Source organism: Penicillium concentricum (assembly GCF_028827145.1).
Source record: "Penicillium concentricum strain IBT 3081 chromosome Unknown utg000004l_segment0_segment0, whole genome shotgun sequence".
Taxonomy (NCBI): Eukaryota; Fungi; Ascomycota; class Eurotiomycetes; order Eurotiales; family Aspergillaceae; genus Penicillium; species Penicillium concentricum.
This window is the reverse complement of record NW_026622757.1, coordinates 2,980,714-2,997,286: the sequence shown is the minus strand read 5'-3', so window position 1 is coordinate 2,997,286 and position 16,573 is coordinate 2,980,714. Positions and strand designations below refer to the sequence as shown.

General features: G+C 48.7%; 6 protein-coding genes across 6 annotated transcripts; 3 read left to right on the top strand and 3 right to left on the bottom strand.

Annotated features, from left to right (window-relative positions):
- Nucleotides 1-680: 680 nt before the first annotated feature.
- Nucleotides 681-1,109, bottom strand: N7517_010116 (uncharacterized protein; the record flags this gene model as incomplete). Its single annotated transcript, XM_056727839.1, has 1 exon — nucleotides 681-1,109. One exon carries the CDS (start codon nucleotides 1,107-1,109, stop codon nucleotides 681-683), a length of 429 nt encoding a protein of 142 aa, XP_056576411.1.
- A 744-nt stretch (nucleotides 1,110-1,853) lies between these two features.
- Nucleotides 1,854-4,312, bottom strand: sly1 (syntaxin-binding protein; the record flags this gene model as incomplete). Its single annotated transcript, XM_056727838.1, has 5 exons — nucleotides 1,854-3,325; nucleotides 3,381-3,745; nucleotides 3,817-4,042; nucleotides 4,104-4,226; nucleotides 4,267-4,312. 5 exons carry the CDS (start codon nucleotides 4,310-4,312, stop codon nucleotides 1,854-1,856), a joined length of 2,232 nt encoding a protein of 743 aa, XP_056576410.1.
- Nucleotides 4,313-5,298: 986 nt separating this feature from the next.
- On the top strand, nucleotides 5,299-9,375 carry N7517_010114 (uncharacterized protein; the record flags this gene model as incomplete). The annotated part of the gene is made up of 10 exons (XM_056727837.1): nucleotides 5,299-5,901; nucleotides 5,955-6,124; nucleotides 6,181-6,266; nucleotides 6,322-6,796; nucleotides 7,201-7,303; nucleotides 7,357-7,865; nucleotides 7,923-8,320; nucleotides 8,369-8,604; nucleotides 8,658-9,227; nucleotides 9,286-9,375. The coding sequence occupies 10 exons, from the start codon at nucleotides 5,299-5,301 to the stop codon at nucleotides 9,373-9,375; spliced, it is 3,240 nt and encodes a 1,079-aa protein (XP_056576409.1).
- A 563-nt stretch (nucleotides 9,376-9,938) lies between these two features.
- On the top strand, nucleotides 9,939-11,261 carry N7517_010113 (uncharacterized protein; the record flags this gene model as incomplete). Its single annotated transcript, XM_056727836.1, has 1 exon — nucleotides 9,939-11,261. One exon carries the CDS (start codon nucleotides 9,939-9,941, stop codon nucleotides 11,259-11,261), a length of 1,323 nt encoding a protein of 440 aa, XP_056576408.1.
- Nucleotides 11,262-11,608: 347 nt separating this feature from the next.
- On the bottom strand, nucleotides 11,609-14,317 carry N7517_010112 (uncharacterized protein; the record flags this gene model as incomplete). Its single annotated transcript, XM_056727835.1, has 1 exon — nucleotides 11,609-14,317. One exon carries the CDS (start codon nucleotides 14,315-14,317, stop codon nucleotides 11,609-11,611), a length of 2,709 nt encoding a protein of 902 aa, XP_056576407.1.
- An 873-nt stretch (nucleotides 14,318-15,190) lies between these two features.
- On the top strand, nucleotides 15,191-16,540 carry N7517_010111 (uncharacterized protein; the record flags this gene model as incomplete). Its single annotated transcript, XM_056727834.1, has 1 exon — nucleotides 15,191-16,540. The coding sequence occupies one exon, from the start codon at nucleotides 15,191-15,193 to the stop codon at nucleotides 16,538-16,540; it is 1,350 nt and encodes a 449-aa protein (XP_056576406.1).
- Nucleotides 16,541-16,573: the final 33 nt, after the last annotated feature.

Here is a 16,573-nt window from a genome sequence, read left to right as displayed (position 1 = left end):
GAGAAGCTGAAGTAGAAGCTGTTTCAGCACAACATTCGTTGGCTGTACAGAATAAAGTTGGGAGTTGGAGGGAAGTGCCAATGATGTGGAGTCAGCCTTGTCCTGGGATCGCCTGAGGCATCTTTGCCAAGACAAGTTACGTCTATGAGATATGTATGATATTTGAGATTTGATATAGATTTGGATATTTGTGATATTTCTATTTTTATTTCATATAGCTTCAGACATGTATTATATGGAATCAACTATTAGGTATCTCCGTTTAATCATGCCAAATCTAAGCCTATCCAGTTTGTTTTTTTTGTCTATAGCAGTATATACCTCGGTAGTACACTTACAATCTTACAATGTACAAAAGAACAAAGAAAAAGATAAAGAGCGTTGCCCAATTTGTTTCGCATTTCGCCTGATTTGAATTGAAGCCATACCTTCGCCCCCAATGAAACCAGACTAACAGAGCCAAGCAGACGCACAGCTAAACAGTCGCTAAAAAACAAACAAATTAGGACTTTTTTTTGTGTTTTTACTTTTCATCTTTTTTTGGTGGCCATAAAACCCAATTTTGCCCTTTTCATCTGTTTTTGCGTTTGTTTCCGTGATTCGTAGGTTCGTGGTCTCATGCCGCTTTATATACAAGCCTGGGTCCAAACCCAATGCGAATTGTCAAAATACGAGGGCATTTAGCGCTCATAGTCACGGTGGTAGCTGGTACCAGTGTTTGGATTGTCGTATTCCTTGTGGACGCGAGTAGAACCGTCATCAAAGCGGTCGACGTCGCGGTGCCGATAGGTGCCGGCCGAGTTGACTCGCTCACGGTGGTGTCGTCGACCGGTGGGAGTGCTGTAATCAAGATGTTGGTCGTAAGCACCGGTCTGGGGATCATACGTTGTGGTGCCGCGGCCGGTGTCGGTATCGTAAGTTGTCGCAGTTGCGTTCGAACCGTAGCCCACTGCGCCTGCGCCATAGTCGGTTGCACCGTAGGTGCCATAGCCCGTGGGGCTGTAAGTTGAACCCAGGGTATTATAGGTTGAGCCCGCGGGGTTGTAGGCTGACCCTGTGGTATCGTAGGTATCGTAGGTCGTGGACCAGGTGTCTCCGTAGTTGGTCATCTTGAAGATGTGTTTCAAGATAGAGAAGATAGTTGTTTGTGTATTTTTTGTTTGATTGTTCGTTCAGTCATAAGCACCAGCTCGGCCTATTCTTATATCGTTGTCGTGGCGTTGAATCTCAGGACGATGATACTGCCCTGACATCACTCGGGCCACCATGGAGAATTCGCCAAGTGAGGCAATGAGGCTGAATGGGAAAAGAAGCTAAATCCCAAGTCGAACATCTTTGGGAGCAATTCTGATTGATCAGATTTTCTGGGGCATTCGGTTCCAGACTGTTGCCCCTGAAGGCGGGATGATGTTGGTGTATAGTTCAACCCCCCATAGAAGTAGATATTGACCATAAAATTGGGCCGATGATTACATTGAACCCCCACAAGTGCCAATATCTGGAGTTTCTGTGATTTCTAGAATGATGTGGAATCAACTCAACTCGAGATTGTTCTGTTTATTTCGTTCTACCAATATCATTGTAGTTGATCGAGACCCTGAGACCTTGACTAGGTGGAGTTCGATATATCCCCTGGGGCCGAGGTCGTGCTTCAAATAGACATAATTATTGGTGGGATTGGGTATTTAATGCCAGAGCAAAGAGGGAAAACGCTACCCAGGTAGTCAATAGACTTGATTACTATCAGAATAGTCATTAGACACCATAGGCACACCAGAGCGATTCAATTATACCATGTTTTACAACCCTCAGGTTGGCTCTATGTTGATGTCGATACCTAGCGACAATTACATTTAGCTATCCCGACCGAGAGGCACCAATGAATCTGACAGGAATTCAGTGGCGTTCATCAGGTCTGTGCTTCCATAGACAACTCTTCGGCGGTGTCCGGGTGTCGCACGTTGAGCTGGCGCGCCCTCGGCGCCCGCTTGGCCATTTGTTCGGCGAACCCATTCCTGCAAGTTGCCATACTCATCCATGCTTCCACCACCAACTGTAAAGACAATAGCTTCGCTGAAAGCTTGACGACGCTGTCCGAAACTGGCACCGGTGCCAGGGCCTGCGCTACCAATTCCACCAGGCATCTGCTGGTTCCGTGATGCAGATGCCGGAGGCATGGCGCCACGTGCGTTGGCGCTCCTTGGGTCAAAGTAGAGGTAATTTTCTGTCTTCGCAATAGCAGAGCTTGAAGCTGCAGCCGGGTCCATGATCGACTCGGTGATCTTGGTCACGGTAAGATCCTTGTTCGCTGGTAGGAAATTCTTTACCCCTGAAATGAGCGAGTCGAAGTTGGCACCTAAAGCGCCCGAGGTAATGCGATCCGTCAGACGATTAGAAAGGGAGGAGAACCCGCGGAATAGATCGGAGGACTGTTGCTCTGGAGCGGATGTTGTCATCATGGTCATACGAGTGATCTCGCGCACTTGGCGGACATATGCAAGAGAGGAAATATCGGGCACGCCGGCTTGGGTCAGGGCCTCTTCGAACTGAGTCATTTCGGAGCGGCTGAGCTCAGTTTCAGTGCTGAGGAACCAGATCACGAACAAGCGCAGCTTATCCAGTGGTTCATTTCCTTTAGAAGGATCATTGATTAGTTCCAAGATCTGTGACTTTGATTGTTTGGTGATGGTCTCTTCTAGCTCGAAGAAGTTGTCCAACTGCCGATCCTTAATACCCTTGAGCAGTGCGGTGGCAATGTTCATATGCATGTCAAGAACAGCCTTGCGTTCCCGCAACTCAGGGAGTAGTGTGATAGCGGCCTTGAGATGTTGCGCGGAGGCACTGGTATCATTCTGTAGATCTTCAATTGAAGACGCCCCCGTCTTCTTTGTAATCTCATTCGCATCATCCTTGTACCGTGTAAGCTCAGCATCGATATCCTCAGCCACTTGGGGGAATGGGGCCCCAGCGTTGCGTTGCCAGAAGAAGTCGGTACTGTTCAAGTCATACGACTTTTTGGAGCTCTTAGCCGAGTCTGCATCACCTGCACCTGCATCCAAAGTGATTCGATTCAAGCGCATTTCAAGAACATCCTGGACCAAAGATTGATATGTCCACGAGTGGGAAAGCATTGGGACTAGGTCAACGTTTCGGTCCATGATGATCAATACCGGCCGTGCCGATGGCACTCCCGGCAAAGCGTTCTGGTTGCCTGAGAATAGGTTGTCTTTGGAATTGAGGATGTGGTCTCGCAGTTTTCGATCCAGTTTTGTTGCTATCAACTCTGCCGCACCACCCTTGGGGCACCGTATGATTGGAATAGTACCTGCCCAGCCAGTCAAATCTTCGTTCGATCATTCAAGGTAGGATATGATACTTACCCATTGTCACGCTCACACTAAACAAGCCGCTAACCACGTTGTCAACAATCCCATCCAGGTCTTCATCAGTCGTCTTTGGGCTGTTGATCTTGTAGTACGCATCATTTCCAAGCCCTAAACTGAAAAGATCCGGCTCTGCCACAATAAAGTTGAGGTATTGATCGAAAACCTGCGCAATATGCTCAGATGCGCCGGAAGTAACTATCTGAGAAGCGAAATCCTCGAGCAGTGGCCGCGGGACGGAGGATAGGAAGTTCACGTAGGCTGGGGAGTAGAGCCCGTGGGAAAGGTCGTGAGCGATCGCTTGGATATTATCGGGGGTTGGTTCCACGAAATATACAACCGGGACATCTGGGATAGGGTATCTTTGTGAATGAAGGTTTCTAGGAGTCTTCGTCAGCGATGGGACCTAGGGGGGAGAAGGCGGCGACCATACAGATGAATAGTTATGCCCCATGCCCGGAGGTCATTGACCCTCAGAACACTGCTGATGACATCCCGGCCCATTTTGTCGAACACCAAGACTTTCCAGATTGGGTCACCATCTTCATTCAAGATCGGAGTGGAGTGCGAGATAAGACCGCCGGACCCGGACTGATCGATGGTGTTGTCTTCAACAGGTTGTGAATCATGATTCAAGTTCAATAGCTTTTGAATTGATGCTAGAAGTCATAGATCAGTAAGAGGTCAATTTGTCGCAAGAATCCAGCTTGCGTCACTTACCGACCTGTCGGTCCCGGAGGGACATAGGTTGCGCCATGGCAATAACTGGCAGCGTGTGAGATTGGAGATGATGCTCTGTTTCAACCCAAATTTGGCAACATATGGAGCTGCACAGGAAGGTAGCTGAGATATATGCGCAACTCTTAGAATGGATCAGATGTACCTTGCACTGTTGACACCGGGGATCTTGCTATCGCTCCACCTGGCATGGATCCGGGCGCTGAGCTAGGCTGACATAACTTTCCAAACACTGCAAACACTGGGGATCATATGGATGGGATTCTGCCATGTAACACAGGGGCTGTAATTTACATGGCGGTAGGCCAATGAAAGACCTTAAATACAACAATTACGGTCCATTGTGGTATGCCATCGTATCATCGGTTAACCGCCTTGCCAGCAGCTTTTGTCCCTTTTACTCTCTTCTTCAACCCAAGTCATCTACTCTAACCCTCCCTCAACACATTTCCCCAATCCCTTCTTTTTTTCCGTAAAGCGAATGGCTGTGACGCTAGAGTGGCCCTTCGTATGAGAGCTTTTTTCCTTCTCTGATTCCACAAGGACTTTCTTTTGGGACAAAACATAAGAACGAGAAAGGAGAGCGCAAAGCCCTACAGGGACAACAGGATCAGCCCAAGAAGAGAGAAAGAAGGAGATACAAAGTCAAGGACACAAGGAGAGAGGCACCGGTGTTGAAAATCAGGGCCATCTTAATACTTCTACGTTGTATTCGCAACTGCGGAGCCTTCGTCATTAAGCTGCAAGGCCAAAGGCAACGCCGTCACTCGCAGTACTGGGGAACCGGGTTGATGCCTGAGGCAAACACCACTTTAATCCTGAGTCAAAGCCAAAAGCAGTCTCTGTTTTCTCTCGCATAAGGTACGACGGTACTCATACTGCAACTTTTGAAGTCCATTCTAGGCGTATCAAACATGTGAATTGTCTAATCCTTATCAATTCTTCAGACCAGCAGCTCTACAGGCCCCTGTTCTGCCGCGTCGTGAGATAGCCAACCAATAATCTCACGTCCTCACCGGAAAAATTATTTACCCTCCCGAATTTCCGACCCACTATCTTTCCTCAAAAACAAAAGGCGGTGAGCACCAAATAAACACTAGCCCTACCCAGGCAGGTGCGTGCACGTGATTACGTGAGGTTTCATAGTAGCTTAGAGAAGCTTCGACTGAGGCTCACCATGGAGCAATCAGCTCAAAACCCTATGCAGGGGTTACCTCATGGGAATTCCTCACTGCCTTCAGATTACTGGAGTACGCTTGATCCCGCCTACCCCGATCCCGAGCAGCAGCTTCAGCAGCCGTCTCAACCCCAACACCACCAACAGCAGCACGATTCTGCATCGCAACAAACACCCCTTGGTATTGGATGGGACCATCCTGTTTTTCAACAACAACAGAGAGAGATAGCCCCACGACCGGAGGCAAACCATGGCATCTACTCATCAGTGCACCAGCCTTGGCAGCAAACAAACCCTCTGCAACAGCCACCACAGCGAGGATATGGAGCCTCGCCCCAGTATCAGATACATTCACAGAATCCTCATTTCCAGCAAGGACAGATGCCCTTTGACTCTCGTCCCCTGAGTGCCTCTGAATCTCCGGCATTTCCATCATTTCCCTACCAGCAAAATTACTTCCATCCTCAACACCCCCACATTTCAGTACCAGACACTTTTCCCGAAACAACTACGCAACAGAGAATACAGCAACGGCCACAACAACAACCCCAGTCATCAATTTCTCCATACCCTTTACCTCAAGGCTACTCCTCAGAGATGCTCGTAAGTCTACCCAAAATTCCCTCCATGGTGACCGTGGTTCTAACGATAGGCAGCAAAACACAATTGATTTGACCAACGATTATTCTGATTCAGACCCAAATGTCACCATTAACCCTCAGTTCCTAAATTCCACCCCGCAGGCATTTAATCAACAGCAGTCTTCGTTGGCAAGCAACTTCCTTCAGGGAATCCCTGCAGACTTTCAACGACAAGGGAGTGAACAGTAAGTTATGCCTTTGGCTTATGCTTGTTCAAACTTCATTGGCTGATTTTCTGAAGGGCCAGGCTATTCAATTACTACCAGCATGATCTTTCAGTTCAGTCACAAATGACACCAACTGGCAACCCAGTGCTTCCGTCTAGAGGTATGCCCAGACCAGTTGAAATCCATTACATTGCGATTAATGCTGACATTTATAGGACTACCAGTACCGCAAGTTGTAATTACCAATAAGAAGGGAGCTTATAACAGTCAGCAAGCGCAGAATTCTTCTGCACAAGGCCAGACGAGAACTGCCTCTAACTCGGAAAGTGAAAGTTCGGATGAGTCTGATCTTGAGATTGAAGCACCTGATGAGCCGTCTCCTATTCCTCCGATCCGCCCGACTGAGCCCGAGGCTGCAGCACAGTATGATACCCTCCAAGCTGTGTGGTCACCAAGGAACAAATGGCCTGGTCCCGAGAAGGTCAAGAATGCGCTGGTAGCCTACAAAGACCTTGTCAAATCATTGAGAGATGCGTGGAAGGAACAAGTTCAGGCTATGAAACTAGCTGAAAACCAAGACGATAACCAGAAAGCAATCAAACTCAAGGAAAGGGTCATTTCGCAACGTCGCACTATGGATAAAATTGCGACCACAACACTGGAAATGGGTCATCCCAATATTGTTGAGAAGTATGTATCCCCCTCCCCTCCCACCTCCTATATCTTCCCTCCCTTCTATCTGGCTGTGATGGTTACCCAAACCCTGAAGCTATTTGAGAACACCTATAAATATTCTTGGGAGCATTGGATATGACAGCACTGTCACGGGCTAGAATAAAGGGCCATCGCTCTATTAGCCGGTGGCAAGGCTTGATTATAGATGCGTGTCCTGGGCACACACAAGAATACTAGATGGAGCAAAAGGGTCCCAATCATATTGAGTCTCAGATATCCCCCTAGGAAGCTACTGTGAGCCTCATTGAGGGGGAAACACTCCTATCTAGAAATTGGCTCAAACTTGCAGCTTTTTGTGGCAAAAAACTTGAAACTTTGACATAATTGAGCTCAAATGACTGATTGTTAATTTCATGTAGGCTGGGAGAGCACCCTATGGTTGTGGCAGCTCTATATTCCTTCTTGGTCGACCGTTTCCAGGCAGCAGATTTTGCTGGGACTCTGACTATTAATTTGCTAACGGTAAGTTTGACCTTGTTTTTTTGTGTCGAATAAATTGACTAACATGGAATAAGCTCTTCTCGCGTTTCTCATCTTTGACAGAAGACATGATGCAGAAGACCAATCTTTCCAAATTGCTGCCCAAGTTTCTCAAAAAAGGTGGCCAGCAGGTTAGGGATCTCACACAGAAGATACTAGATAATGCTGCGGCCTCTACGAAGCGTAAGCAGGAGAGTGAAATGCCCGCTAAAGAGGAGTCGAATACAAGAGCTCCTTCAGCAGATCAGCCTAAGGGAGACGCTGGAGTGAAGCGACCCCGTGAGGCGGATAACAATCTGCAACCTGGCGCAAAACGAATGGCAGTTCCCAACAACTTGAAGGATGTGAATAAACTTGCATCTACAGGCAATGGACAGGCCAAGGGAGCACAAAGTAAGCCACCTGGCGCCGCAGTTCTGCGCCCTAAACCCAATATCGTGGCTCCCAAGCCGACAAGTCTCTTTGGCACTTTAAGCTCAGCGTCAAAGAGGCCCGGGACCACAAATGCGGATAGGGCCGCCGCCGCCGCTGCAGCAAAGCCAACGTATGTACCCACGAAGAGAGTGTCTCTGAGATTCATCTGTATTAACACTTCAAATAGTGCTGCTGCCGAAAAGGAGAAGACACCAGCCCCCAAGCCATCTTTCTCCTTTGGTGACATTATGGCCGACTTGAACAAGCCAAAGCAGGCACCAACCCCCAAGCCGGCCGAAGACCAGCCCCCGGAGACTGAAGCTGAGCGCACAAAGAGATTGCGTAAAGAAGAGCGCCGTAAACTTCGCGTGACCTGGAAGCCGGATGATGCTCTTACCGAAGTTCGACTATTCACCCATGATCCCGATGAAGAATTAGATCCCGGCGATGGGTCATTACGTTCACGAGGAGACGTTAAAGGTGAAGGTAGCGTTCTTAAGCTTCATAAAGATATGGACGAACTAGAAGAAGAGGATCTTGGTGGGATCCGTGAGACCGTATTCCAAGATGGTTACATTCTTTCGAGTAGGTTATTTCCCCGACTATACCTCAAATTCTTACTGACCATCACAGTGATCGATTTCGATTTCGAGGAATCAAAAGACGGCAGTTTCATCAAACGCGGTGGGCCCCAGCTGCCAACAAGTCCCGAGAGGGAGGCCCAGGAGCACCGGGAATCTACTACCCTCATGGTATTCTATACTTCTCCTGCCGACATGCCTGACACACCCAAGGAGCCACCGACTCCTGATCCCGACGAGATTGTCACCGAGGTATTGCCGTTTGGAGAGTTGCCCGACATGGTCAAGGTATGTTATACTTCTAATAGTAGTAAAACTTGATGCTAACAAAGACACTGCAGGTCCGCCAGGAACGTTACTACTCCTATATTAACCCCAAGCCTGCGGTTCCCCAACCAACCCAGCAACCGCAGCAACCTACCCCCGGGGATAGTGGATTTGATATCTCCAATTTGCTCAAGATCATCCAGGGTGTGCCTGGACAGGCGCAGCCAATCCCACCGCCACAGGCAACCCAACCTGGAGTCATGCCGGATCTTGAGAGGACCATCAACATGTTCCGTCAGCAACAACCTCAACCCCAGGTCCCTCCATCAGTACCCACTTCTCAGCCCCAAGGCCTTGACTTCAACACGATCTTGAATGTCATGAAACAAATGCAGGGGCCGCCTGCATACTCCCAGCCTCAGCAATCGCAATCAGCGATGGCACCCAACCTCGGCGCCATGTTCGCACAATTCGGTGGGCAGAACCAACAACCTGGTGCTCTCCCATTCCAACAGCAAGGCTATGACTATGAAGACCCAGAGCGCAAGCGAGGCCGCGAGGGCGGTTATTATGACGACCAGTCCAACTCCGATTCATGGAGCCGCTCGAAACGGACCAGAGTTGGCGCCAGCGAGGCTAAGCCTGTAAGTACACTGCGGGTTCGGCATTTTATGTTAAACAATTAGCTAACTTTTGAAACAGTATAAGGTGGGACTCGTTGCTTGCAGATTCTGGGCTGAGGGCAAGTGTCGCAAAGGCGACAACTGCACTTTCCGCCACGATCCTCTCTAAATCATACGCCACATTTATCGCCACATGGTTCCTTTACGACTGATACCCTTGTACTGCTATTCTCTACATTGGTACAATCTCCCTTTCTCCTATCTTTGCATTAATACCTTCATGATTTCTTCTCTATCTTGTATTGGGTCATGGATATGCATTTTACGACCGGAATTCTCTGGTTGGCGTTAATCGCACGGTTGCTTTTCATGGTCTGGGAGGTCAGCACATATTGATTCGTCTGAGTTTTCAGAATCCTTTGCATGCCCCCCTTGGGCTCAGGCGTTTTCCTTTTTCTTTCTATCTCGCCTTTGTTTTCGCTTCGCGGATGCATTTAGCGGGTCCCATACCATACATGGCTAATATTATGGCGCATGGATTGAGGGCGATGACAAAAATGTACAATTAGGATATCTTTATTTTTCACAGCCAAGAATTATCTTCAGCGCAGTGATATCTTTCATCCCTTTTTAATGGTAGCGTAAACTTCGGACCAATGATAGAGGTCTCCCCAAGGCTGATTCTCATAAAACCCCTAGGCGGCTTAAATCGGAACTAGGAAACATCCTACAATGGATTCATCTCAGTCCCTACGAGAAGCTTGTGGTGATCCGGATTCTCTCTTCGCCCGTTCGGGCGAGGAGCTGATTCGCCTCGTGTATAACGAGTTTCCGGACGAAATTGACCATCTGCGATGGGCATACTCCATCCGAGACGGTCCCTTGACCCCTCCTAGCACTCCATCTCCGTCTTACATTTTATACAACGAAGACTACGATGAAGTGAATCGCACACTGGTAGGGTTTCTCGCACTCCGCTGGATTCATACGGGTCAATATGAGACCTTCATCGGTTCACAGACATCCTCATTTCAACTAACGAGAACCTCGTTTGACTGGACCCGCGAATTCTACACGCAAATCATCACCGATGCAAATGCACTCTTTACCTTGATCACCTCAATAATCATCAATGATCTAGGAAAAGATCCACAGCTAGCATCCGGCTGCTACGAAAAGACTGGTGTGGACGTGTCCACTCTCAACCACGACGCCATTCTCCTCGCGGCCTGTAAGGCCGGCCTAGTCCCATCGCTGGACAAGCTTCCAGACCAATATAGAGACGATGTGATCCGGGCGATTGAGCTCGGCGCGACCTTCAATTTTGGTCAACTGGCACAGGCGGAAAACGTACCGGCCTGTCTGTCCGGTCTACCCCGCATGGAAGGCCACGACCGCAGCTTCCAACTCCGTTTCATGGAGCAGCTGCTCGACATCGCCGGTGCTGCGGGACACATGGACTGGACTTGTGCGAAGAAACTCATCCAGCCTATCTTTGACTCCTATCGCAATGTCTATGATGTATGCGAGGGTGTCATTGGGGGCACTCTTACCATCCGCAGTGGGTATGACTTGATATTGATTCGACGTGCAGAGTTCCTCCGTGACAAGGATGTGCGAGTATTTCACGTGGAGGAGAATCCAGAGGACCGGGCGTTGATGCGGTTGTTTTGTATGGGGAATGTGACTACGCAGGAAAAGGCACTCTTGTATGAGGATGCGTGGCGTGCGTTGGAGGATCCGGTTAGGGAAACTCTGGCAAACGTTCTCAATTTGGACGGCCGGAGGAGCGAGCCTGCTGTTCAGCCGACGTATATCCCTGCTCTACTTGGCCGTATACAGGATGTGAATGCGTTGGTGTGTACCCTGCATTACCTTTCCCGGGTTATGAGTGCGACGGATGTTGCAGACCCTTCGGCGGTGGTTATCGAGCGGAGTGTGTATTCTGTTTTGAAGGAGTTTGTTGAGAGTGATGAGTTCCAGGAAGATCCGACTATCTTGGAGGGGGTCGACGTGCCTGTTGGCGTGGTTGCTTTAACCACAGCCTCGCTTTGATGTATCTTGTAGTTGACTGTCAACAATTGAGTAATTAGATCAAGCTCAACTTCTAGTGTACAAGAATGGTCGGTCGGTTATGCTTTATGCGGCCTCTATAATCTTAAGGTCGACGATGTAAAACTTGGATAATTTGAACTTCCAGTTGGCTTGAAGTGATATTCGAGATGTTATATACAAGATGCTAGTACACTGTATGTTTATATATATTTTGATTGAAGATTAGGGTGCAAGAAGTAGATCAATACATGAATGTTGGGAGATAATAAATCGGTGCCGGTCAAATGTAGCCATTTTAACATGCCTCGGGCGTTCATGGCCAAAGGCGAAGAGGAAGAAACAAGGCCTCAGTCCTTCCGCGGACGAGGAGGAGAAGGGTTAAAGGTAGCTGTCTGCCTCGTTTCGGCTTCTGCCTTGAGGTGTTCCACCCCGGTACGGTTGGCATCGCCCTGGCTCGCCAAGCTGATTTTCAACCAGTCGTTTTGTGTAGCCTGGTCTTCAATGGAGCTGCGCATGCGGATAACACTTTCACGATACAGACAGTTCTTTTCAAAGCGCCAGCTGCACAACAATACCCGGAGCATGCCGCCTTCCCGCCCGCACATCAAGGCTACGACAGGTGGTCGCTCGGCGGAAATCACCGACACAGTCATATTGCCCGTGTCCACGAGAGTGAAGAGGCGGTGCCTGTTGGGAAGTCCCAGGTCTTTAAATTCTTTCTCCCAATAGCCCTCATCGCGTTCTGTGCTCATTCGGAGCTCATAGTGACGGAGGTTCTTAGAGAAGACAGTCGACGAGGCCGTATACGATAGGCGATTATTGAAATTACCGTAGATGATTTTCTCAAGTTCATGCAATTCCATCGTGCCTTCGAATCCGACAAGATGGCTGGAGCATCCCTCGACGCTATCGCTGCAGAGCTTTCGTACCGCCCAAGGACTGAACCAGGAGATAACCAAGGCGACTCCGAAGTACAGAGCAATAGCAATTAGGTAATAAGCAATAACTCTGGTCTCGAGAACCTCCAAAACATTTCTTGTCGCCTCAGTTTCGTTCCCTTTGAAATCAATGAGTGCAAGCGAAAGCGCAATCGCAGACGCGAAGAGAGAAAAGCCACTCAGCATGAACGCTTTACTGCGATACACGACTGCATTTGAGATGCTAGCACTCGTCCCACTGAGGTCTTTGGTATACCTCAATCTCGGGAAGTCCTTCCATCGGATGGGGATGCCCCGGCAGCGATCTACGATGACCGTGGGCTCATGTAAATCGTCGCCAACGCCAACCACATCAATGAGCGGCTTGATGTCCCAAAGGTGAGTACCGTATTGATCTTCATCTGCGATGTTGTGAAGAATCGTCTCACTGCCAGCTGGATCCGATCCAGGTGGCCTCCCCACGGGGGACTTTCCTGGTTTCGGCGACAGACAGAGGAGACGCTCAAGCAATTGATTGCTATCGTTCACGAGGGATAGTCGCGCAATGGCCTGAAAGGCGGTATCGGAATCATTGGGGGTAAGTCGATATGAGAAAAGCCCCATCGCAGCGTAGGCCATATCCTTGGTCGTGTACCCCTTGATGTTGATGCCAGTTGCCTGTGTCGCCATGGCTTGAACAGCAAAAGTGAACAATTGCAGCTCGCTCAGCTGTACACTATTGGTATAATGCTTGATGAGGTGGCCTATGGCGTCTTCGTGTTTCGTTTCACCATTCAAACGAGGGCTGGAGGGCGTCGGCCCAGGCCAGAAGCTATTATACATGTCGGTCAATGTGACTTCATGCGGCGTGAACGGAGCCATAGAAGTAGAATGGGTGAAGCAGTATCGGAGTTTATCCGAAGCGAGGAGGACTTCCGGAAATGTCCACATCCGTTCTCCCCATATCTCTTTGTCACGCGGAATTTCAGTGGGGAGGACTATATATACTCGCTTCGCACAGCGTACCGCATCGCTAATCGTGTTGACATCTCGAGTGCATGGTGATTGGACATCATTGGCTGGTATATTCTGATCGCCCGAAACGCAATCGAGGTCCAGCCAGAATGCTTCCAGCGGAGGGTCCAGCGGGTCTCTGTCGTTGTTCTCGTGGTGAAGCATGCGTTCAGCCACTTTATAGAACATCTTTCGTAATTCTTCGTCTGATTTGGGAAAATAATTGGCCCGAGAAAAACTTAAGAAAATATAGGGTTGTAGCATGCCGGTCTTTTTATCACGAATGAGGTCGGTCTCCTTGGGAGCCCACTGGTTGGTAATTTGGTCTTTCACCACCAAGCGGCGAGGAATCGTAAGACTGTCAATATTTGACTGCGGTCGATCATTATTGGGGGACTGATCCAGCACATTGATTGCGTGTTTCGGCCAGCGCCAGTAAACATTCTCATACTTGTCGTAGCGATCAGCTGAGCCGTCATCATCCCACGGGGCGGTACAAATATCCAAAGAGAGGACAAGTGGAATGATCCAAGATAGTGTCAAGGTGAGCAGAATTGATGTGATCCAGTGCGGGATTGATATTGACAAAGTGAGCAGAGCCGACAGGATCCAGTACGGGATTTGTTTGGTGATTTTCAACACCGAATTTTGCTGCTTCTCATCCTCTTCCTCGTATTTGTCGACTCGAACACTATCGAAACGGTAAAAACCAAATGGGTTCAAGCAAAGTTCGGCCAGGGTGATGACGAATGGGACTCTCCCACGAATGCGGCGTCGCCCCCAGGGACGATGGCGATGATCAGTCTTATCATGGATTATTTTTGAAGCCGCCTGCACGACAAGTCGACGTGGATATCCTTTGTTTGTGCTGTAGTATGTATCCAGATCGATATATTTTTCGTGACTTCCATCTCCATCAGGATTCAGATACGTTTTCTTGCCGTACCCATGGCCATCATTCAGCTCCTGCATGCGATTCTCGATTGTTTCCAAGCTGGCAGCAGAAGGCCGCTGGAATCGCATTCCTGATGATCGATGGTTATCGCCATCATATCGTTTTATGAGATTTTCCTTTGCTTTCTCCATATCAGTCGGCTTCTTACGTCCGAGCAGAAAATGAGCCATTTTTGGCAATTGTGACTTGAAATCAGAGGGGAAAGGAATTCTCGGAGGGGATGAGCTTGCGCATCAGGTCACTCAAGAAGCAAAGAGTGTTGTTGGAAGGTCCATTGACTGTTATGTATGAGGACCTGTTCAGGGAAAAACCAAGGGGAATGGCGTCTGTGACAGCCAAATAGTTTATCACAGTACATAGTTTGGCCGTTCTGGAAAAAGACTATTCTCTTTACTGGAATACGAAGCCACGCTTATGGAATTCCGCACTTCATTTCCACTGTAGATCACTTTGAAATTTCTGATGGGAAATATCAGAAAATTGATAAACACATTGAATTTGATTGGAGGTGCATCAATGCAGCCCTGAATGAAATGCGCCTACAATACAACATAATGCAGAGCGACGTATGCAGCCCCCTGGGGAAGAAGGCGTATATGTCACCTGGGCAAACTGTATCGATAGCTTCACCCGGGTAGACGGCATTTATACCGACTATCCCGTATGTGATTCTTGGCAAGTTTTGAACTAAAGTTAACGCTGAAGCTGACTTGCCAGTGCAAAGATAGTTGCATATCCGTGGAGCCCGAAGGATGATAAAGCACACGGACAACTTATTTTCTAACTTGAGCCGCATGTTGTAGAGTTTTGACCCCCCGACCTCGTATTCAACCCCTGCTGATCTGCTGATTTGAAATAATTTAGTTGTCAAGTTATATGTGACCTGTTATCTCTGTTTTCCCTTCAGCCGCAATTATACGAAGTAGTGTGACAGACATCCGGGGGCCGCAACCTTAACCCTAAGAATGATAACCATATGAATGCATGGGCAGGATGTCATTTTTTGAGCCATCATACGATAATAGTTCATAACTGTTACTCCTATGTATCCATGGAGTAAGAGTCTCAACTCTTGGGCCCGTGGAACGGGACTGCAAATCGATGCCCTCGGCCTTGTTACGCTCCTCGGAGCAGAGGAGATGGACCGCAGTATCGGGCGACTCGTGCCAAGCCTATACCTCAAATACTTGCCGTTATTAGGTGCTTTTGTGGTGGCTGGAAACCGATTTACGACGAAGAAACCCGGATTCGTTCTCTACAATATATCAGCGGGGATCACGACTACCGAGCTTGCCGGCTGGTTTTCGCGGTGGCTCCAGACACAGGACTTCAACCAGGTCCGGAGTATTGTCAAATGGCAGGTCATGGAGCAGCCGCGCAGATGGAAAGAATTAATCGTCGGCTTCCTGCTTGTTGGGTTGCCGGTGCACGGGATGCTCATCGCCCTGACTGTGTTGGGGGCGGACTGGTGGGGATTTGCCAATGTGATAGCCATGGCTATTTCAGTGGCGGTACGATTTATAATGGTAGCACAAAATCAGGCCGGCATCAATGCGAACATCCGGAAAGCACAAGAAGCAGCCGAGGCTTACCCGGCTAAGAGAGCGAAGTACGACGAGGCAATGAACAGACTGGAGAGCCTTCATCAGGGTGGACAGACCATCGAGGGAATCAAAATACCCATCGAGCCTCAAGACCCAAACAAAATTGCCAAGGTGATTGTGTTGACAGAGGACTCGAAGGTCATCACTCTTTCAGTCCCCGCATATCTGCCGAAATTCGCATTTGCAGTCAATCCCCAACCACCGAACCCATACGTTTATCGGGCGTGCCAATGGATAGGCTGGGCCTCTTTTGCGGTGCATGTCATAAGTATCGGAATGTCAGCCTTGTACACGCAAATTATCTCAGTGGTAGTGATTCTCATTTCTACAGTTCTCACGGCCCACAGAGTTGGCTGTGAAGATTCTCGAATATGGGAATCCATTCGAATTCACTGGCCCCGTGGTGAAAATGAAGCGCAGGGTTATAGCTGCTGGGTTAGCTCGAAACTCAAGGCCACCATATCTACCTACCCCGAAGAGTATATGGATTGGCCTGAGTTGGAGGAACAGAAACCCACAACCGTGTTTGTAGGCAATGAAAAGCAGATTGCTCAACAATGGATCAGACCGGCAGGCCTATCTGACTTGGAATCTACTCCCATCAAAAGAAAGAAGCCCGAAACTCGGCAGGATTTACTTGCTTGGCTAGATTTAACAACAGAGGAAGACACAGTGCTGGTGGCTTGGGGCCTCATACCACACAACCTGGAATGGAAGAATGCATATTTAGAGAAAAAGGAAATCCACCGGAGGAGGCTCAGGATAATAGAATTGGAATCTGCCCACTGATGGGATGTGAAGATTGATGTCCAAAGAGTTGTG